Source organism: Calidris pugnax, unplaced genomic scaffold, assembly GCF_001431845.1.
Source record: "Calidris pugnax isolate Ruff unplaced genomic scaffold, ASM143184v1 scaffold244, whole genome shotgun sequence".
In the NCBI taxonomy this organism is placed as follows: Eukaryota; Metazoa; Chordata; class Aves; order Charadriiformes; family Scolopacidae; genus Calidris; species Calidris pugnax.
Window position 1 is genome coordinate 1,757,265 of NW_015091141.1, and position 20,181 is coordinate 1,777,445.

Sequence of the window (20,181 nt, forward strand, 5' to 3'; positions counted from 1 at the left end):
TTGGGACATAAAACTTAATGGTAGTCCAATTATAGCTAGTACCATATGAGCTTACACTCTTAACAGCTGCATCCTCCTGTCCCTGAGTTAACTACTTCAGAGGCCTCAAGAAGTTTCTTAATGTGGTACAGGAAGACCGAAGGCCCTTTTGGTACATTTCTCTTTAGAGCACTCCTTTTCTCTCTGAGTGATCCACATCCTGCAGCCTGGTTGCAGTGGTCATATAGCAGAGTATTTTGGACAGGTAATGTTTGCCCTGCTACGATTGCTTCTGTTCTTCTTGCTTTCTCTTCTGAACAATGCCTTCTTGTGGAGTCAGTTAAGCCCATATGAAAGCCGTAATGGTGGGCTGACTCAATACCGCAGTGAGCAGCCCTGGAGAACTGCTGATGTTTCGCTAGTCACAGATTGTGCATACTTTAAAGTAGCCTCTTTTCCCCATCCAAGCAGAAAACGCTGGGTGAGCTGCTGTCTGTGGTGCAGGCTCAGGGCTTGATTGAATTTGGCAAGGAAAGATAAATTAAAATATCGACAGCCTGATTTCTGTTTAGCTGACTTACCAGCTCCAGTATGCCTCACACTGTTCTTTATCTTTTAGGTGAGGTGGCTGCTGTCTGCAATGGGAAGATCAACCAGTCCCAGTCTACTGAGGAGGCAACAGAAGCTACGGAGGTACCTGAGAACAGTACAAGCGAGGCAGAGCCTGCTCAGGCCCGGCCTGGGACCCTCACGGAGCACGTGTTCACAGATCCAGTCCCTGCACCCGCACCTCTTATGCAGAATGGGTAGGCAGTCTAGGGCCAAAGTGCCAGCTCAGTTATTTATAAGCTCTGTTTTCATAGGCTTTTTGATATGAGAACCAGCCTGATCTTCTGATAAAGTGTCAAACTGTTTTCAGTTTTGTGCCCAAATAGTATTACAGGTGGGATGACAGGGAGAGAAAGAAAGGAAATGAAAATAAATATAGTTCAGCCTGCAGCAGACTGTGTCCACTGTTTAAGTGCAAATATTTGATCTCTCAGTATGAATTGAAACCTGCTGTTAAGACAGATCTTCAAAAGTACATGTACACTTAATGTTCTTACTGAGGGAGCTTATTGATTCATGTGTAAAAAGATGATTGATTTGTTCTAGTAGTACCCCTAATGTGCTGTAAAGATAATGAAGAAAGCATTGTCATCACCCAAAAATTCTTAAGACAAATGAGTCTGATGTGATGGCCTGAGGAGCAGGGTGGAAGTCTTGGACAGAAATTGTTCCTAAATTACCAAGTTGTTCTAAGTTGTTTCTGCAGAAGTTGGAAATGAACAGAGAAAATATTGTTTATGTAATAGTACTGCCAAACACTAAGTTAAGTTCTATAGATTTGAACTACTTGCTATTTGTATTGGTGGGGGAAAAAGGGAGTTTTGCAGATTCAGGAGTCAAGCAATTAAAAAACACTGAGAAGAAAGTCATTGTGTATACAGGGGCCCTTGTCTGCTTGTGAATGCCAGACTGTGAGCGTAGATGAGCATTCTGTGTGTTGCTGCTACTAAAGCCTCTAACAGTGTTCTTTCGCCTCTTCAGGGAGAATGGGCAGCTGAAGACAGAGTCCAGCACAACACTGGCAGATCAGGAGCTGAATGGGGATTCTGCTGGGACTTGCACCAGTGCTGCGCCCACCATGTGGCTGGGAGCACAGAATGGCTGGTAGGTTCCCCTTGGGCTGGCAGATTTCCCTGTCACCTCTGTTCTCTGGGCTCTGCTTTTCATGTCCACGCACCTTTAGTTCACTTCTTGTTTCTGGAGTAGGTTTCTGTTGTTCGTTGTTGATCTGAGCCCTCAGTTGATCATAGGCAGAGGGCTTCAACCTCACTTGCCTAACCTCCACCTTTCCTACCAGAAGAAAAGACTCGAGCCTAGTCAGGCTAAAGGTGTGGGGCCTTGTTGCTAACCTTCCCTGTTTTTACTTTCTCACAGGCTTTATGTGCACTCGGCTGTATCCAACTGGAAGAAGTGTCTGCACTCGATAAAGCTGAAGGACTCTGTACTGAGTCTAGTGTAAGTGTGCATGCCAAGGGACACTGAAGGAGAAGGTTCAGTTCCTAAGTGGCATTTAAACGGGGGTAGCAGCTCTTTATCAGTCATCTTTTCCTTTGCTCTTCTAAGTGCCTTGTTTCATGAGGAAAGTTTCCCAAGGTCTTGAGTATTGGAAAGCCTCATACTGAGCTGTATTCATAGTCAACTGCAGAGCTGAGCCAATTCAGTGAAGAAGGTACTAAAAGAGATTAGCAGTATCGGAGGAAATCACAGGGAGGAGAAAGGCAAAATTTCACTGGGGTGTAAATTATGTGAAATTTGTTGAAATTCATGGAGTTTACAGTGTAGAAGGAGAAATTAACCTCAATAGAAATTTATGGTTGATCTTACTACAACGAAGGTAAAAGGTGTGACCCTCGGCCCTTGCAGGATGTTCCTGCAAGTGCTAAATTGAATGGGAATTGTAAAGAGAACATAAAGATGGTGTGCATGGATGGCATAAAGGATTTGTTAGTCCATTCTTTCTACAGACTTTTAAAAGACTTGCTTTTCTGTGATTTCAGGCATGTGAAAGGGAGGGTGCTTGTTGCTCTGGCAGATGGAACACTAGCCATATTCCATCGGGGAGAAGGTAAGAATCAATGCAATAAGAGAAAACCAAACATGGCTGAAAGTGTAACAATGGATTAGACGTTATTCTGGGTCAAGAAGGAAAGGTGCTGGTTTGCCAGAGCACAAACATATGGTTAAAATGCATAGCTATTATACACATGTAATCCTTATCCTAAAACATCTAAGGCATACTTTAACACCATCTCCTGAGCTTTTCTAAACAAAACTGTGTGTGTGTGTATGTTCTGTGTAGCACATGCAGAGTAAATGCAACACTTTTAGGAATACATATGCTATGCAGTTGTTTGAGGCATGCTTGTTAAATTTAATGCATTTGGGGCATATTGGTGTTCCTGTGCAATCACAAATCAACGGTAACAGGGCATGCACAGCTCAGGCTGTACCCAAGCAGATTATCTGTGCAGTTGCAAATAGGCCTGCTGCTTCCCAGAGAAGCTGGATCCAGTATAGGTAGTGGAATTGATCACTGCGTACGCAGCAGGCAGAGCTGGGATTCTCTGCAAGTCTGGAAATCTCAAACAAATGGTGCCTTTGCATTGTACTTGGTCAGTTTTTCTTGTTGCAAAAAAGAGATGTCTGAGTAATCTGACATGCCTTAATTTTGTCACTTCAAGATATTTTTTGAATTCTGTGTTTCTTGTCCTCTTCACTGTTGTAGGTTTTGTTTCCCTGTGACTTGAACAGTTCCTAGCTGTGTTCATACCTGAAAGCACATGGGAATTTGCTAACTCTGACTAATGTTTGCATATTAAGAACTTAGTTATTCTTTGAGTAGCAGTTTATCCAGCAAGCTGAAATACAGAGAGTTCTGGGTTTGTGCAATGGAAATTTGATTCAGCCTTTGTCATGAGTTCAAGCCTGACCACTGACACATAAAAATTGTTCCCATCGGAAATAGGATAAAGCTTCATGACATAGAAGCCACTTGTCTGTGAGGGACACAGTATCTGCCTGGTTAGTTTCAAAATAGGCATGAGAGAAGGGAGGTTGATTCCTCGTCCTGTGTTTGACACTTTGGGGAAATTATGTTGTCCGTCTGTGATATGAGGGAGCCTCACCACAAGGTCCATTTCCTTTTAAGTTTCCGCATAGTCTTCTTAGGCTGTCTTTCTTCTTCCCCTGCTATTTTTGTTTCACTTGTTAGAGAAGCCTGTTCACTTCATTACTATAAAAGGATGTTTAAATTAGCCTGATTTGGAGAGCTTGCATCCCACCAAACTAGGCTTTATTGTCATGTGTTTTGTAAGTATAAGGTTGTGCCTGAAGTAGTATTATGGATTCATGGGAAGTTCCCAGACATAAACAAACGAACATTTGAGTATTAGCTAAGCCTATATACATAGATATACATGGAAAAGTAGATGATTTTATTGTATACTGACGTGTGGTGAAGGAGATGCATCTTTCCACACTTGTTTTTCACCTTAGATGGTCAGTGGGATCTCAGTAATTACCACCTAATGGACCTCGGTCACACTCACCATTCCATCCGCTGCATGGCTGTTGTGTATGATAGAGTCTGGTGTGGCTACAAGAACAAAATCCATGTTATCCAGCCTAAGACAATGCAGATTGAGGTAAGAGAGCACATGTGTGTGTATGAATGCACATGCTTGTGCTGTACTTACTCTTGTAACTGTTTTGTGCTGCAGTGTATGGAAATGCAGAACCTTCATATTGTCATTGCTGACTGTAGGACCCAAACTGTCAATCTGGCTCATGTTATGACCCACTCTGCCAGGGGAGTATTTTTTCCTTCCTCCCTTTGCAGAGGTTAAATCTTTAGATAAGTCTAAACTGAGCACTTTCTATGCCTTTACTAGTGAGTCTGTGAGGCCAGGAACTGTACAAATGTGCGTGCGTGCTTTACAGCTACCCTTCGTATAGAGTCTAAGACTTCTCCATCTGTAGGCATTGTGGCACAAAGGAAGTGTAAGCAAGCCCCAGTGATCCACTTGTCTAATAAAAAAAATGACGTTTAGAGCCTTTTGGTTGAAATTCAGTACAGCAGTGCTGGTACAAACCAATTTAACAGTGCTTGGAATAATTCCAATCAAAGGGAGAAGTGCTGAATCTGACATTCACATTAGTGAGCCAATGCAGTTTGATCTGTGGAATTTATCCTGGGGTTATGTGCTTTCTTTTTCTACCAAGCACATTGAAACTCTTGGTTTCTGATTGTTCTTGCTCCTGAAGTGGTCTGCAAAGACCGTAAACTCTGCAGAGCAGCTGTACAACTCATTATTTCAAGCAAGGGTTTTTCTGTCTACTGTAGTGAACCTCTGAGATCAGCTAGCATTAACACATTTTCTGCAAGAGCTTTGAAACCCAAAGAAGTGATCCCACTTGACGAAAATGGAGTATGTGTGTAGGTAATTGCAAACCTTTTGTGAACTCATGTTGATCCACCAATTTGGCATTTCAGAAATCCTTTGACGCCCACCCTCGGCGGGAGAGTCAGGTGCGACAGCTGGCATGGATTGGAGATGGAGTATGGGTTTCTATCCGCTTGGACTCCACTCTGAGACTTTACCACGCCCACAGCCATCAACATCTGCAAGATGTCGACATTGAGCCTTACGTCAGCAAGATGCTAGGTGAGGCAGTAGGGACTGTCATTAAATGGTCTGTTGCTTCCTGAGATCAGGGAGAAATCAAAATTCATTAGCAGACCTTGCCCAAAGTCATAACTGACTCTCCAATTCTTATGCATTCTTACTAGGCACTGGAAAGCTGGGCTTCTCATTCGTGCGGATTACAGCCCTGCTCATCGCTGGCAACCGCCTCTGGGTAGGGACAGGGAATGGTGTTGTCATCTCCATTCCATTGACTGAGAGTAAGTGACATTTATTGGAGATACTTCTGTGTACCTCCCTTTTGAGTGTCATTTGTTTAGCATGGCAGATGGCTCTGGCAGGCTAATGCTTTCCAGACATTTTTACTCTGAACCTGACACACCTTTGATCATTGCAGTGTTCAGAGAGAGGAGCCCTGAGTATGAGCAACCCTGAACTTGGTTTAACCCTTCTTTATTAAAGAATTAAGTGTTCAGTTGAAGGGATTTAACCTGTTTATAGATATTTGCTTCTGTCCCTTTCAGTTCAGCAGAAGCCATTTCCTTCTTAGGGGACCAATGACATCTCTACCATCTGTAGAGTCTTCTTTTTTTGAGCATGACCTTGACAGAGCAGACTGATGTGAACTGATTCTGTTGCTACTGGAAAGCAGGAGAAACAAAGCTTTGGGAATTGTAGTAAGTCTCCAAAAAGACACCATGGGATGAGAAGTTACCAGGAAGATCTCCCTGGAAATTTTGGTTTGGCATAGACATCTAAATGTCTCAGTAACAGTATTTTCCAGACACTGACCTTAGAAAAGCTTCATTGACTCAAGTTAGGGCTCAGCTTTATCAGTCAAGTAGAAATCAGTATCCTATGCCAAATCCAACCTGGTGAGAAAACCCAGCAGTAGTAGTTAATAGGTGCATCTCTGGAGCTCAGAAGCTCAGTCGAAGCTCTTAGTAATCCTGTTCTGTACCTGCCAGTCAGCATCTAATTTTGCACACGTGTGTTCCAGATTATAATGAGGGAGTAGGATTTGAGGCCAATTACACTTGCTTTCAACAGAAAGCAGCCAAATATACATTTTCTCACCACTGCTAGCAGGAAATTGAAAAGCAAATGGCTCTTGTATCAGAGGAGCAAACCTGTTGTAGTCCTCCTGGAAGTCAGGGCTGAGATGGTCTCCTCTAAGGCTAGTTGAGCTGGATGTACCCAGGGCTGACTCCAGGAACCCAGTGACAGAGTTGTCTTTGCGCATTGCATTCTTGGTCTCGTTTCTGAATCCCTGTTTTAATGCCCATTCCTTCTTGGTGCTACTGTCCTAATTCTGAGTTAAGCTTGTTCCCTGCTGTAAACCACTTGCATTATCTTTTGGTGTTTCTGTAAAAACATGGTAAGCGATGAGGTCTCACTAGAACATTTAGCAATGGATCCTTGTGACCATGGTCCCTCTCCTATCTCAGATATTACATTTGTACTTGTAAGATAAGAGCAAAGTGAGCAAGAGCAGTGTTGGTATAAACTGATTCAAGCCTGTAGCTCTTGTTGCGGTTTCTCTAGATTTTATATGTTTCTGTTGCTCCCTCAATTTTCTCCCAGTAATCACCTTTTTCTTTTTTCCCATCCTGCCTGTCTCTTCCCGTGCCCCTCTGTGTTCCCACTCCTTGCCTGTGCCTAGCTGTAGTCCTCCACCGAGGCCAACTCCTTGGGCTCCGGGGTAAGTCCATTGCCTCCTTCCTTCAGCTTCACTCCTTCTGCACCCATTCACCTTTGCAGTCACCTTCCCACCCTTCCATCCTGCCATTCAGCTCTCTCCATCCATTGTTCCTCATCACTCTTTTAAGTTGCGTCTGAGAAAAGTGACCAAAGACAGTTATGTAAATATCTTCATTTCTCATGGCTAAAAACATTTTCATCCATCTCATCAGCCATCCCTCTGGGCTTTTTTTTTATGTCAAGAGTACTTTATTATTCATCAGTAGTTCCCTCATTGTGGTAGGCCAGGTTTGAGGTGGGGACTGTGAAGCTTCATTCCTTCAGAGAGTCACAGGAAGCAGGAGTAGACTGGTCTTCCAAGGTCTTCCTTGGTTATCCTTAGTGTTTCAAGGAACCTTCTCTCATCAGTTCCAGGCGAAAGATAGTAGGTGCTGTGGTACCTGCCAGCTGCAAGTAATCAACCAAGACTTTAAACCAGAGGGGACTTCAATAAACACTAAGAATTGTTTGGTTTTGTGCCAGTTAAGGCAGGGTCTGAGTTCAAATTTATGCTTACCTTAGCATTTCCAGGGTCAGAAAGGAGTATTTTTTTCTCATTGTAAGACATTTCTGTCACTGTCCAGAAGCCTTATCAATATATATCTCCTCCTTTTAAAGCATCTGTTATTGGTTGCAGTAAGAAGCCAGATACCGAGCAAGAAATGCTAGTACCAGCCCTGTCTTGTCAATCGGATGAACTCATCCAGTTGTAACTGCCATAGCAAACCGAAGCACAGAGGTACAGAGAGCCTTCATCGTGGGGATCTTCCCCCTGCACACAGTGATTCTCATTCCTCCCTCAAAATATTCGTGCTTGTCTCGCCATCCTGGCTGGAGCCTGATAGATAAAAGTCTGCTTTGTCCAAGTGACTTAATAATTGAAATCTAGTCCAAGCCAAAATACAGAACTTCAGATAATTAAGGAAGCAATCAATTTCTCTCAGAGAAAGTGAAAGCCTTCTGATTTTAGTACTGTTTCTGCAACCATTGATGTGGGTGCATGTGCAAGGAAAGCATCTTCCATGCTGAGCTCTGAGCACTGGTCTCTCTTCCTTGGTGAGTGGAAGCATTCACATTCTCAGAGCCTGGACATGAAGGATGCTGACCCCTAAGTCCACCCTGAAATCCTTGGAAGCTATGGATGGTGAACATCTTCCAGCTGTTCATTGTTTGAGTAGCTGATCTTCTGGTGTCATGGATAAATCAAGGAATAAAGAAGGACTTCACTCCACTGCTGTGACATTTACTGGGCTGAGAGACCTTCACCAGACTCAGAGACTGCTTTCAGCAGCCTGTGTGTTCACAGCTTGGCATAAGCAAAGGACTTGACTTGGAAACTGAGCAATTTCACCAATCCAGAAAATAGCAGTAATTCTCCTCCAGGTGCCCTTCATGTTTCACGGGTAGAGTGGGCACCTTTGCACACCCTGCCAGGTGCAAAAGACCAAGGTTGATCCTAGGACAGCAGGTGGTTTCTGGAGGCTGGATAGGATTGCTGCTGGTGACGAGGCCTTCAATGGGACATGTGAGAGACCTTGTCTAGTTTCCCCTAGCTTCACTCTTTCCCAGCGCCTCCAAGGATGTGTGCCTCATTAGTAGCCAAATACTAGATTTGATGAGAAAATTTAGTTCGCTATCATGGGTAGATTGCTACCAGCCTAAGAGAGAGGGAGTGTATAGTCCAGTGTGGTGTCCTCCATCACATCCTTTACCTGATACCTTTAAAGAGACCTATACCTTTAAAGGTTTTTCTTCGTGGCTCATTAGTTTTCTCTTTGATTAAGTGCCTTCTGTAAATAGGACTCTAAGCTATCACTGACAATATTCCTTCTCCCTGTCCCTAGCCAACAAGACCTCTCCAACCTCTGGAGAGGGCAGCCGCTCTGGCGGGGTCATCCACGTGTACGGTGATGATAACAGTGACAAATCTGCCAGCAGCTTCATTCCCTACTGCTCCATGGCTCAGGCACAGCTCTGTTTCCACGGCCACCGTGATGCTGTCAAGTTCTTCGTCTCTGTACCTGGTAAGGATGAGCACAGCCCTTCCTTGTGAGGGTCTTGTCCCGCTGTCCATTCTGCAGGAGGAGCTTGAGCTGATCTGCAGCAGATGGCTGTCCATGCCATTTCTAGTGCTTGCAGGTCACTGTAGCTCAGACATCAGTAGTTAAAACTGCACTGACTTCCAGATTTCATCAGCGGAAGGAATTGGCCTGCCCAGTTGTGTGTGTGTGTCTGTCTGTCTGTCTGTGTTAATTGCACGGGGGCTGAGCAAAGGCACTGACAGCACTCTGTCTTCCCCTAGGCAACGTCCTAGCAACCCTGAATGGGAGTGTGTTGGACAGCCCTTCAGAGAACCCCAGCACAGCGGCCACAGAGACCGAGGGGCAGAAGCTGAAGAACGTCCTGGTGCTGAGTGGAGGAGAAGGGTACATCGATTTCCGGATTGGTGAGTGCCTGTGGTGGGAGGCACCTGGAGGGGGTCAGAGTGCAGGGCCATGGTCGTGGAGAGAGGGATCACTGCTGTGGGGAGTGAAATCTGAAAAGCAGTGCTCTCTGTTTCCCCTGCCTCTAGCTGTGAGGGCAGATAGCAAGCATTTTCCTTGTACGGTACAAGGCTGCCAAACTCTGCCTCTGCCTGTGCCTGCAGTGCCATGAAGTCTGCGTTAATGGCCCTGGAAAGAATAAAACCCTCTGTGCCACTGGCTGCAAATGTTGCTGCCCCACTGTGGTCACCCATGCTGCTCAAGAGTGCTCTGTGTTGTAAACATTGGCTTCCCCAAAAGGACAGGTGGTTTTCCTTACTGCTGGAGATGGTTGGTTCCATCCATACAGTCCTGCTTCAAAAAAGCACCATATTGCTATAAATGTTCTCCAGGCATAAAGGAAGGTCTCAGCTCGTGCTGTCTGTTGTCAGACTGCCAAGGCTGTAGCAGGGATATTAGCCTCTTTGAAAGTATTCCAGAGCAGTGCAATTTGGGATTTTGTTCTTGGCTTTTTCACTCTTCGTTTTCTCTCTTCAGGGGATGGAGAAGATGATGAGACAGAGGAGAATGCAGGAGATGCCACCCAGGTGAAGCCAGTACTTTCCAAGGCTGAAAGAAGCCACATTATTGTGTGGCAAGTATCATATATCCCGGAGTGAGAATTTCTCCTTTCCCACCAATGTAAGTGTCCCTCCTTCCACCTGAATGCCAAAATGTACATACAGAATGCCTGCATTATACCTACTGCTGGAAACCGACCCCAGACAACTGCAATGGCTCCTGCCTCGGACTGTGACTCCCTTCTAACCTCTGAACTCGCAGCTTTCATCTTGGGCCCGTGCACTTTCTGTGTGGTTGGATTATTGTTCTGCTCTGGAGTTGGCATCTACAAGGAGAGAAATGGCAGTGCATCAATGAAGTTTGGAGCTCGAACTGTGTAAAGCCTTTGCCCAATGATCGGGAGCTGGCAGCTTGATGGGTGGTGGCTCAGGTTCTCCGGAAGGTTGCCTCATTCCCACCTGCATGAGAAGTAATTGCACGGGGGCTGAGCAAAGGCACTGACAGCACTCTGTCTTCCCCTAGGCAACGTCCTAGCAACCCTGAATGGGAGTGTGTTGGACAGCCCTTCAGAGAACCCCAGCACAGCGGCCACAGAGACCGAGGGGCAGAAGCTGAAGAACGTCCTGGTGCTGAGTGGAGGAGAAGGGTACATCGATTTCCGGATTGGTGAGTGCCTGTGGTGGGAGGCACCTGGAGGGGGTCAGAGTGCAGGGCCATGGTCGTGGAGAGAGGGATCACTGCTGTGGGGAGTGAAATCTGAAAAGCAGTGCTCTCTGTTTCCCCTGCCTCTAGCTGTGAGGGCAGATAGCAAGCATTTTCCTTGTACGGTACAAGGCTGCCAAACTCTGCCTCTGCCTGTGCCTGCAGTGCCATGAAGTCTGCGTTAATGGCCCTGGAAAGAATAAAACCCTCTGTGCCACTGGCTGCAAATGTTGCTGCCCCACTGTGGTCACCCATGCTGCTCAAGAGTGCTCTGTGTTGTAAACATTGGCTTCCCCAAAAGGACAGGTGGTTTTCCTTACTGCTGGAGATGGTTGGTTCCATCCATACAGTCCTGCTTCAAAAAAGCACCATATTGCTATAAATGTTCTCCAGGCATAAAGGAAGGTCTCAGCTCGTGCTGTCTGTTGTCAGACTGCCAAGGCTGTAGCAGGGATATTAGCCTCTTTGAAAGTATTCCAGAGCAGTGCAATTTGGGATTTTGTTCTTGGCTTTTTCACTCTTCGTTTTCTCTCTTCAGGGGATGGAGAAGATGATGAGACAGAGGAGAATGCAGGAGATGCCACCCAGGTGAAGCCAGTACTTTCCAAGGCTGAAAGAAGCCACATTATTGTGTGGCAAGTATCATATATCCCGGAGTGAGAATTTCTCCTTTCCCACCAATGTAAGTGTCCCTCCTTCCACCTGAATGCCAAAATGTACATACAGAATGCCTGCATTATACCTACTGCTGGAAACCGACCCCAGACAACTGCAATGGCTCCTGCCTCGGACTGTGACTCCCTTCTAACCTCTGAACTCGCAGCTTTCATCTTGGGCCCGTGCACTTTCTGTGTGGTTGGATTATTGTTCTGCTCTGGAGTTGGCATCTACAAGGAGAGAAATGGCAGTGCATCAATGAAGTTTGGAGCTCGAACTGTGTAAAGCCTTTGCCCAATGATCGGGAGCTGGCAGCTTGATGGGTGGTGGCTCAGGTTCTCCGGAAGGTTGCCTCATTCCCACCTGCATGAGAAGAAGTACGTCCCCCTGGCATCCCTTGCCAAAGCAGTGGTGGTGAATCACAACTTCTGCAGCACCCTAGCAGAAATCCTTTCTAGTTCACCAGTGGACTCTCCTCCTTATCCACCCTTAAGCACAGAATAATGTCGCACAGACTGAGAGCAGCCAGGTTCAATGAACCCTCAATAGAAAGGAGTCTCAGGGTTTGGGCAGCACTTCTACACTTTGGTTGGAGAAGGCAGCAGTGCCATTACTGTGGGGAACACATCCTCCGTACTGGGAGATGGAAGGTCTCCCTCCTCTGCTGCTGTTGTCTCAGCAGTCGTGTGCTGGGTGACTGTGTGTGTCCAGAGAGGATTGTTTGGTAGCCTCGGATGGGAGACAGGTGTTTGATCGTGGAGGCCACAGGGCCTTTGGAAACTGTGGTAGCAAAGGGGTACTGGAACCTTGTTTTTTTAAGAGCAGAAAAGGCAGAAATACGTTAACTCCCCTTTCTAAAAATGCCAGGCAGAAAAGAACTCTTGAGTTCATTCTGAAAGGTTCAGGAGAAAGCTATCTCCGAGTAGCATTTTTTGGCTTTCAGAATACAGGTGAGGGCAGATGATGTTGGTCTGCTGTGAATTCTGCATTAACACACTGAGGTTACTGTGACTCATGAGGTTGTGCCCTCATCCCGGGAACTGATGGAAGGAAGGAGATGGCTGTTTTCCTTCACACTGTGGCTGTTGGTTAGGAAAGACTGTGTAGGTGCGGTCAAGGAATAGAAAGGCTGTGTCTCGCCTAAGGTCACACAGAAAAAGGAATTGAGGCCAGATCTCCCAACCTCTTTTACCCAACATTGTAAGCATCGACCTCGTTACTAAGCAGTTTGAAAAGCTGGACATTTCTCACTCCTGTAAAGAATTGACAACCCCCCAAGAGAAATTCTGACAGTCCTTCTTGTGTAAACAGTGCTGGGGGATTGCAAATGCATGTCCTGCTTACAAGAGACACAGCCAAAAATGAGGCCAGGGAGAGTGGTTCTGAGCTCCAGATGCAGCACACGGCAGCTCCAGATGTAGAGGCAATGGTTTGTCCTCCCTTTCTGACTGTGGAAACAGTCCTGTCTCCACAAGGACAAGTTCTGTTTCCTTTGAACACTCCCTCCTGGATGTGTAGGACTAGAGTGCATAGCAGGTGTTAACAATGCATTTGGAGGCTCCTGGTGGTCATCTTGTTTCTTCCCTGAGCTGTGCAGAACTCCAGGGTTCACAGGGATGTCCTTGTGCCAATGTGACAGTATGAGGACAGCTGGGAAGCTCCCAGTGGTGTCCTGTGCTTGTCACCATGCACCAGGCTGTCCCCAAGGTTGATGGTCTAAAGCTATGTATGTGCTGCAGGGATGCAGTATTCCCAGGGAAGCTCTAACATGTGGCATCTGTCCTGATGCAGCAGCACTGAAATGCTTTTTGGATCCACAGTTCAGAAAAGGCTGGAACAATAGGACATCACTGGAGAAGAGAGACCTCAGCCACCCAAGTACGAAGCCACAGTGGTGCCCATGCTGCCTGTGAGCAGTGCTGGTGACACGCACACCCACACTGCTCTTTACTGAGGTAGGGAACCTGTTGGATGGTGTCCTCCAGCCACTGGCACGCCTGGCTCTGTGCCTGGCATTTGGCTAAGGAATGCTCGGAGCCACCACCTGCATGCAGGGAGACCTTTCACCAGACATGTCACTGCTGCTGACCATGCCAGGCTTCTCATTCACTTTCTCAAAATGCTTTCTGCTAGGAAGAGCTCTTTGGATTGTAACACAGAGTGCAGTTAAGTTAACAAGATCAACATTTAGACCACAGGCTCCACAGACATGTTCATCTGTTAGGGCCAGGTAAATGTCATAATTCAGGCTAATTGAAGGAACAACAAAAAAGAAAAAGCTGTAGTAAGCCCAGTTCCTTAGCTCTGTCGACTCTTCCGTAGGAAAACACAGAATTGCAACGTTCTTACCTCTTCTTGTTTGTTCTGTATCTGGTTTTAGCAGTTGAAGTGACAGTACTCGGTCTGCTGTCACCCACTGGGCCCTGGCAACATAAGGAAACCAGTCTCGGGCCTCTACCAACAGGTTCCTTTCCAGCCCAGTGCGTGTTTTCCTCCAAGAGAAGCACATGTCCAAAAGGGGCAGCTCCAGCAAAGTAGAACCAGCCTCTGCTGTCAGCTCCTGTGGGCACTTGGTGGCTGCTGGGCAGCAAGGTGAGAACTGACTGGCTTCAACACACTTCCCTGTCATATCTCCACTGTGATGTATGTAAAGTATCTTGTATGTTACAAAAGGATTTTAAAAAGTGTCTTAAGGCCTGTAAACTCTGCTATTTGGTCTGAAGATGGCATTCTGTAAAGAGACTGCTGTATGAATACGTCCCCATGCTTTGTTCCCTATGCTATCAAACAACAAACCATATCTGTTCTGTATGTAATAAATGTGTTAACATCAGCAAGCGCAAGGTGTTGTGTTCCTATAAAGGCACTGGGATTTCTGTATAGTCTTTAATAACAGCAGGATACTTAAACGGGTGGGAATGGCAGCTCAAGTGTTAGCTGTTGAGCAATTTAGTGGCAAGAAATAAGATGTGGATTGCTTACTGGGTTGGAGCAGAAGGGGCTGGCCCTGCAAGCCACAGTGCAATCTGTAGCTTCTCCCAGTAACAGAAATAAAAGGCGGAAAACACAACCATCAGCTGCTTGCTGCGGCTGTCCAGTGGTGTCTCCTCCAGCTCAGCTGCCAGGGCTTAGCTTTCAACGCTCAGTTTGCTGATGTCCCCTGTCAATACAGGATGGTGCTTTACAAAGCCCTATAGGAAGTGGTGACATTCAGCACTGCAGGAAGCAAGTTCCTCTTACTGCCAGAAGCACTTAGATACGTTCATATTTACTTTGTAGAACTGCATTAATTCAAGGGCTGCAGATAGCAGTAACAGTGAGGAAGCCACCTCCTTATTCCAGGAGCAGCTTCTGCCCTGCGAAGGGATCCCTAAGGTGAGTCACTTCTGTGACTCCACCTGCACTGCAGTCTTGTGCAGGCCAGAGTGAAGTACAGCAGGCAGTGCCTCCTGGGTTACTAGAGGCACCTCGACAATGACGTTTGGAAACAAGCCCTGGGACTCGTCCCACCACCCTGGGGCTGTACCCTTCAGTACATCCAGGAGCAGCTTGAGCAAGGCACTGCGTGAAGCACAGCCATGTCTGGCTAAGGAAGACGCTCACTACCATCATCCTTCAGACGAGCACCCCAATGCCCTTCAACAAGCCAGGAGCGTAATGTACAGGTTTGAGAGTCCAAAGTTCCCAGCATGTTCCAGGCACTGAATCCACCACATGGCAAAACAGGGCTTTACAGCTTTCCAGAAGGGGACCTTCTCAATTGGATGATGATTTTGGGTTGCCCAGGTCTCTATGTGAGGACACCCCCCGAGGTGTTAGGGCCCTGAGGTCACCAGCAGGCTGTGATGTCATCAGCCCCACCTGGGCCCCCACCCATACATGGGCCCCTTCCACCCATGGCTCAGGAGCCTCATTTAAGTACCATCTGGGGCCTTCAGTCTTCATCTGAGCTATGCCCATGTCCAGCTGCTCCTAGATGGACCCTTTGAACCTGGGGGTTCAAGGACTAGATGATCTTCAAAGGTCCGTTCCCACCAAGCTATTGTATGATACACACCTTATGGTGTGTTAGCTCCACCTGCTTTTGCTCTTGGCTGGGCTCCCTGAACGGGTGCTGGTTGTAGGCTATTTCTTGCCTTGTCTGGGCCTGTTGACAGATCCTGTTCCCAGCACTTGGCTCTGCCCACTGTGGTCAGACTGGGGCCCTGTGCCGTGTCGGTGAGGGCACTGCGTGTGCCCGGGCTGTGTTCAGCTCCTGCCTACATAGGACAGAGGACTACATGGTTCTGCTTGTCCCATCGAACTCACATCTACACCTTCTGTCCCACCTCACTCATCCTTGGTTTGTGCGCTGGTTCAATAGCACCTCAATCACGATATGGACAGTGATTGTCCATACCAGTTCTGCCTGGCAGAGGTTGTGGAAACCAAAGCAGCTCTTTTCCAGTAGCTGCAGCGGGAAGTCTCACAGCCTCAGACTGTTTGTGCCTTAAGCAACACTCTGGATTTTCCATCCCCTGGACTCTCCCATTGCTTCTGAGGCCAGCGAGCCAGCCCTGGCACACGGCCTCCTGCACTTCTGCCACAACAGAGGGACAAGAGGCCAACCCCTCCCAGCCTTCACGCTTCATCACTAGACCAGCGTTTCACTTGTAAGAAAAGCCTTCCCTTGTATCCTATAGCAGCTTAATCCTTCAGGAGCCTCTGGGGAGGAAGGCCAGGCAGCCGATGTCTATCCATTTGCTGATGACAAGCGTTTTTCCTGGTGGTTGGGGCCATGTGTTTCCCTCTCCCTGCAGGCCTGCCGTGCGCACTGGGCAAGGCATAGAGTCCAGTTTTTGCTTTCCCTCAGTAAATCCCTTGAAGCTACTTGTGATCTTGGGATGCTGCAGCAAATGGAGCAGCACCTCCTGACTACTACTGCGCAGGGAGCTAAACAGCTGCTTCTGCAGGGAGCTGATCTGTAGGGTTACAGACCAGAACAGCCCTTGTGCCCCCTCCACCCACACCCAGACCAGACCTTCCCACAGTTCCTGACACAGAAGCAGAATCCACAGCCAATGCAAGAGACAATGAAATGCTAAGAATTGCACTAAGGGGTTGCATGTTTTAATGTTCACAGCAACACGCTGCACTGGAACAGGAGGTAATTTGCGGTGGGCTTCAAATAGTAAGAGCCAATCCTGTATACTTTGCATCACCAGCATTAAAATTATTTATTTCCTGACAGCTGTCTCTGGGAATAAGAGATGGATAGCTGTGAATAAGCTTAGGATCTAAAGTCATGGTCTGTTCCTCCCGGTGCGTTCACTGCCATCATATGTAACACAGATGATTCTGCAGCGGTGAAGAAGAATCCGATGCAATGCCTGTATTTGGCAAACTAATGGCTCTGCACTTGGGCCTTAATGATGATCTCTGTGCACTGAAAATAATACCAAGTTTTCTTAGAACTATGCTGTAGAAATAAGAAAATATTTATTTTCATTAGTAGATACATTCGTACACAGCTCTGTAAAATAATGTGATATTCTCAGTCATTTTTCTGTGATTTATGTAGGACCCAATCTGAAAAATGTTTAAAAACCTGATTTTTAGGCTACAGAGGAAATGGTGCTCCAAAGAACTGTAACTGGATGACAGGACCTATGCACTCAGAGACTGTACAGGGTAACAAGAAGGTTCTTCTGCTGACTGAGACCACAGTTACTGGAAAAAAAAATAATAATGAATGTATCTACAGCTTTCCTTTCAGATGAGGTCACTGCACAGGGCTGGGGAAAAAGCTAGGAAACCTGGATGCAGCATACCACAGAGGACAAGGGGGTCCTGCTGTAAGATGCCGTGCTTTTAACACGCAGTGAGGGCATGTGGGAAGCTCAGGACATAAAACAAGTCTTTATACTGGTGTCCCTGCAGATTTCTTTGCACCCTGAAGGGGAGAGGCCATGACCTTCCCCAGATCAATCATTGGCTCCTCTGTGATGGGTTTTCCCTCCTTCTGCCACTGCGCAAGGATCATGGCTCGGAGCAGAGGTGGGTACGGAAGGTACCGAATGGTCTCCTCCAGCACTGGGGTGAATTTCTTGAAGGCCTCCTCCTCATGCTTGGGGACCATACGCCAGTCATGGTACATGACTTTGTCAATCTCTCTCATTTCTTCTTCGGTTTTGCCTGAGAAAAGATGATGAACACCAGTGGACAACACTATTGACAACAAACTCCCTCTGGGAAACGCAGGAAGCGTCTCTTCTCCAGTACCAAAAGCGCTACACCGGGCAACAGTAAAGAATGTTTTCAAAGGTTCAGTTGGCGCATTCCCTGCTATACTATGGGATCCCACGTCTGTCCTCAGAAATCAAAACAGAAACAGGCTGAAAGGACTACAGGCAAATCATTGAAATTCTCTTAATTTAAAATGTCACTTCATTTCTCTGGTTCAGTTTCCATGCCTAAGGAACCAGAGTAATTTTTCTCTACACTTACAGAAGTTCCCTGGGAAATGTAACGTTAGAAATACTCAACAACTTTAAAACCTTTGAATGAGAAATGTTTCAGAAACTCCAGTATGTGACAATCACATGCCTAACAAAGCATTTTAAAGCAGCTTTAAAAAGGGAAATTCACTCACAACTCCAAGCGTTAATTTAAAATCCCAGTAACCTGGCCATCACTCCTCTTTTACCGATGATTTTACCTGGAATATCGTCACGGGTTTATTCTGTGTCTGGCCTTCCAGGTCTCCAGCCAGCCCCTCCCCTCACCCGGACCCCGGCCGCTGAAGCTGGAACTCGGGGAAGGTCCTTCCCCCCCAGCCGGTCCGAGAGGAGCGCCGTTCCGGGCGGGAAGGCCGCGGTGTTATCGCCGCCCTCCCGCCCGCCCCCCCGCTATCCCGGGGGGTCCCGCAGTCGCGCTCCCCGAGCCCCGTGCGCGGGGACCGAGCCGGCCTCACCTCTGAAGGTCAGGAAGCCCCAGGCTCTTCCGTGATCCATGTTCTGCAAGAAAAACAAGGGCCTGCTAAGGATGCCGGGGAGGCGGGCCGGGGCCGGGGCCGGCGGGGGCGGGGGGTACCTCGGCCGTGTAGTCCGCCTTCACCTTGGCGATCACCCAGTAGCAGGGCTCGTCGTGCGCCCACAGCCAAGACTTGCGGGTGACGGTGCGGCCCACGCCGACGAGAGGAGCGCCGTTCCGGGCGGGAAGGCCGCGGTGTTATCGCCGCCCTCCCGCCCGCCCCCCCGCTATCCCGGGGGGTCCCGCAGTCGCGCTCCCCGAGCCCCGTGCGCGGGGACCGAGCCGGCCTCACCTCTGAAGGTCAGGAAGCCCCAGGCTCTTCCGTGATCCATGTTCTGCAAGAAAAACAAGGGCCTGCTAAGGATGCCGGGGAGGCGGGCCGGGGCCGGGGCCGGCGGGGGCGGGGGTTACCTCGGCCGTGTAGTCCGCCTTCACCTTGGCGATCACCCAGTAGCAGGGCTCGTCGTGCGCCCACAGCCAAGACTTGCGGGTGACGGTGCGGCCCACGCCGAAGCGCGGCAGGCGGCAGAGCAGCGCCAGCAGCCGGTGCTCGCTCCGCGCGTCCTCCCAGGCCCGCACCGGCAACCGCTTCTGGGTCAGCGGCCGCCGCATCGTCTCGTAGTCCAAGGCGAAGCGCTGCGAGTCCCGCGGCCGGTTCTTCAGCGCCCGGTACTCGCGGATCTTCTTGGCCATGGCGGCGATCGGGCGGTGCAGCTTCTTGCGGGCCATGGCGCCGGCTGCGCGTGCGACGGGACGGGGACGGGATGGGATGAGACGGAACCGGGCCGCGCCGCCGCCGCTCCGCCCGGAAGCCGCCCCGCCCGCGGAACGCCCGAGCTCCCGGAACGCCTGAGCGCGGCCCCGGCGCCCGGGGGGACGGGCCGGGTGCGGCAGGAGGGGCCTCGCTCCCAGGGGAGGAGCCGCGATGGATTTGTAGATCCGAACCCCCTGGTGAGGGCGGCGGAGGTGCGGCTCGGCTGGGCGGGCGGGAGCACGGGGCTGTTACCGCACGGAGCGGTCAGGGAGCCGAGCTCTGCGGAGCACCCCCGGCCGTCGCCTCAGAGGAGCCGGGGCGCGGCTGGACCCAGTCCTGGTCCCGGACACATTCACCGGCGTATAGCCAGAGGGTTCTACAGGCACAACCCGTCCTTTAATTCACTTTGCTGAGATTTCAAAGTTCAGCGTGCTGTAAACAACTCATGGAGGATCTGTTGCAGCACCTCTCTGTCTCCAGCAGTGACCCTGCCTGGGGAAGGTCCTGGCCCGCAGGAGAGCTCCTGGGCTGTGCAGTACTTACAGGGGTACAGTACTGACCTGTCCTCGTATCTGCGCGTGGAGCACAGCAGCAGCGCTGGGCTGGGGTGGCCGCATTGCCCTGTCAGCCCTTGGCTGTTGTTACCCGTCTCCCCAAAACCACCCTGGAGCCGGACGCCGCCGTCACAACCAGACACAGCCGTTGCAAGCACCGTGGGCGGCAGTCGCTCGGGCAGGTCACGGGAGCCACGGCTCAGGCTGGGGCGGGGGGTGCACAGTGTCCTGTGAGGCAGCCCCTGGCCTGGGCAGTCAGCGGTGCCACCGCTCAGGCACCTCCTGGCCCTCAGTGTGGGTGTGCAGGGCAGAGAGTGGTGCAGGTCTGGCTGTGTAAGCCCTGGGGTTTGGCTACAGACTGGCAAATTAAACCTGTCAGGAAAAAAGGTTTTGTTTTATTTTTTTTTAAACCCATATGTTATGTTGAAGGAAAGGCATCCATCCCAGTACTGCTGTTGAGTCATTTACCAAAGGCATTTGGGCACACA

At 48.9% G+C, this 20,181-nt stretch overlaps 2 protein-coding genes and 1 long non-coding RNA gene across 35 annotated transcripts in view; 2 read left to right on the top strand and 1 right to left on the bottom strand.

Annotated features, from left to right (window-relative positions):
* MAPK8IP3 (mitogen-activated protein kinase 8 interacting protein 3) overlaps positions 1-10,489 on the top strand; it is a 76,650-nt gene extending 66,161 nt beyond the window's left edge. For 28 of the 31 annotated variants that reach the window (XM_014958756.1, XM_014958758.1, XM_014958759.1 and 25 more), the window contains 11 exons: positions 599-785; positions 1,570-1,692; positions 1,963-2,043; positions 2,586-2,653; positions 4,084-4,232; positions 5,081-5,252; positions 5,378-5,491; positions 6,895-6,933; positions 8,816-8,995; positions 9,274-9,417; positions 9,992-10,489. In XM_014958756.1, the coding sequence (XP_014814242.1) occupies positions 599-785; positions 1,570-1,692; positions 1,963-2,043; positions 2,586-2,653; positions 4,084-4,232; positions 5,081-5,252; positions 5,378-5,491; positions 6,895-6,933; positions 8,816-8,995; positions 9,274-9,417; positions 9,992-10,113 (1,379 nt within the window). In that variant the 3' untranslated portion in view covers positions 10,114-10,489. The remainder of the gene's footprint in view (positions 1-598; positions 786-1,569; positions 1,693-1,962; positions 2,044-2,585; positions 2,654-4,083; positions 4,233-5,080; positions 5,253-5,377; positions 5,492-6,894; positions 6,934-8,815; positions 8,996-9,273; positions 9,418-9,991) is intronic. The other 3 variants (XM_014958768.1, XM_014958789.1, XM_014958788.1) reach the window with 1 other exon arrangement.
* A 43-nt stretch (positions 10,490-10,532) lies between these two features.
* On the top strand, positions 10,533-14,217 carry LOC106897854. The gene is made up of 2 exons (XR_001413833.1): positions 10,533-10,681; positions 11,256-14,217. It is a non-coding gene; the product is annotated as an uncharacterized LOC106897854 (long non-coding RNA).
* Positions 14,218-16,461: 2,244 nt separating this feature from the next.
* MRPS34 (mitochondrial ribosomal protein S34) lies at positions 16,462-19,216 on the bottom strand. 3 transcript variants are annotated; one of them, XM_014958863.1, is made up of 4 exons: positions 18,833-19,216; positions 18,446-18,481; positions 18,327-18,369; positions 16,462-17,548 (listed from the first exon to the last, which is right to left on the bottom strand). In XM_014958863.1, exons 1-4 carry the CDS (start codon positions 19,112-19,114, stop codon positions 17,274-17,276), a joined length of 636 nt encoding a protein of 211 aa, XP_014814349.1. In that variant the 5' UTR covers positions 19,115-19,216; the 3' UTR covers positions 16,462-17,273. The 3 variants fall into 3 exon arrangements, with proteins under 3 accessions (XP_014814349.1, XP_014814351.1, XP_014814350.1); XM_014958865.1 differs by lacking the exon at positions 18,446-18,481 and having other exon boundaries at positions 18,797-19,216; XM_014958864.1 differs by lacking the exons at positions 18,327-18,369; positions 18,446-18,481 and adding an exon at positions 18,678-18,720 and having other exon boundaries at positions 18,797-19,216.
* Between the last annotated feature and the right edge of the window lie 965 nt (positions 19,217-20,181).

What these genes read in the sequence shown, in the direction of transcription:
- MRPS34 (XM_014958863.1), bottom strand. Translation starts at nt 19,114, where the DNA reads ATGGCCCGCAAGAAGCTGCACCGCCCGATCGCCGCCATGGCCAAGAAG. An exon ending in ACGACGAGCCCTGCTACTGG is followed by an intron (nt 18,482 to 18,832) that starts GTGATCGCCAAG and finishes CCCTGCTACTGG; the next exon opens with GTGATCGCCAAGGTGAAGGC. An exon ending in AGGCGGACTACACGGCCGAG is followed by an intron (nt 18,370 to 18,445) that starts GTACCCCCCGCC and finishes TTTTTCTTGCAG; the next exon opens with AACATGGATCACGGAAGAGC.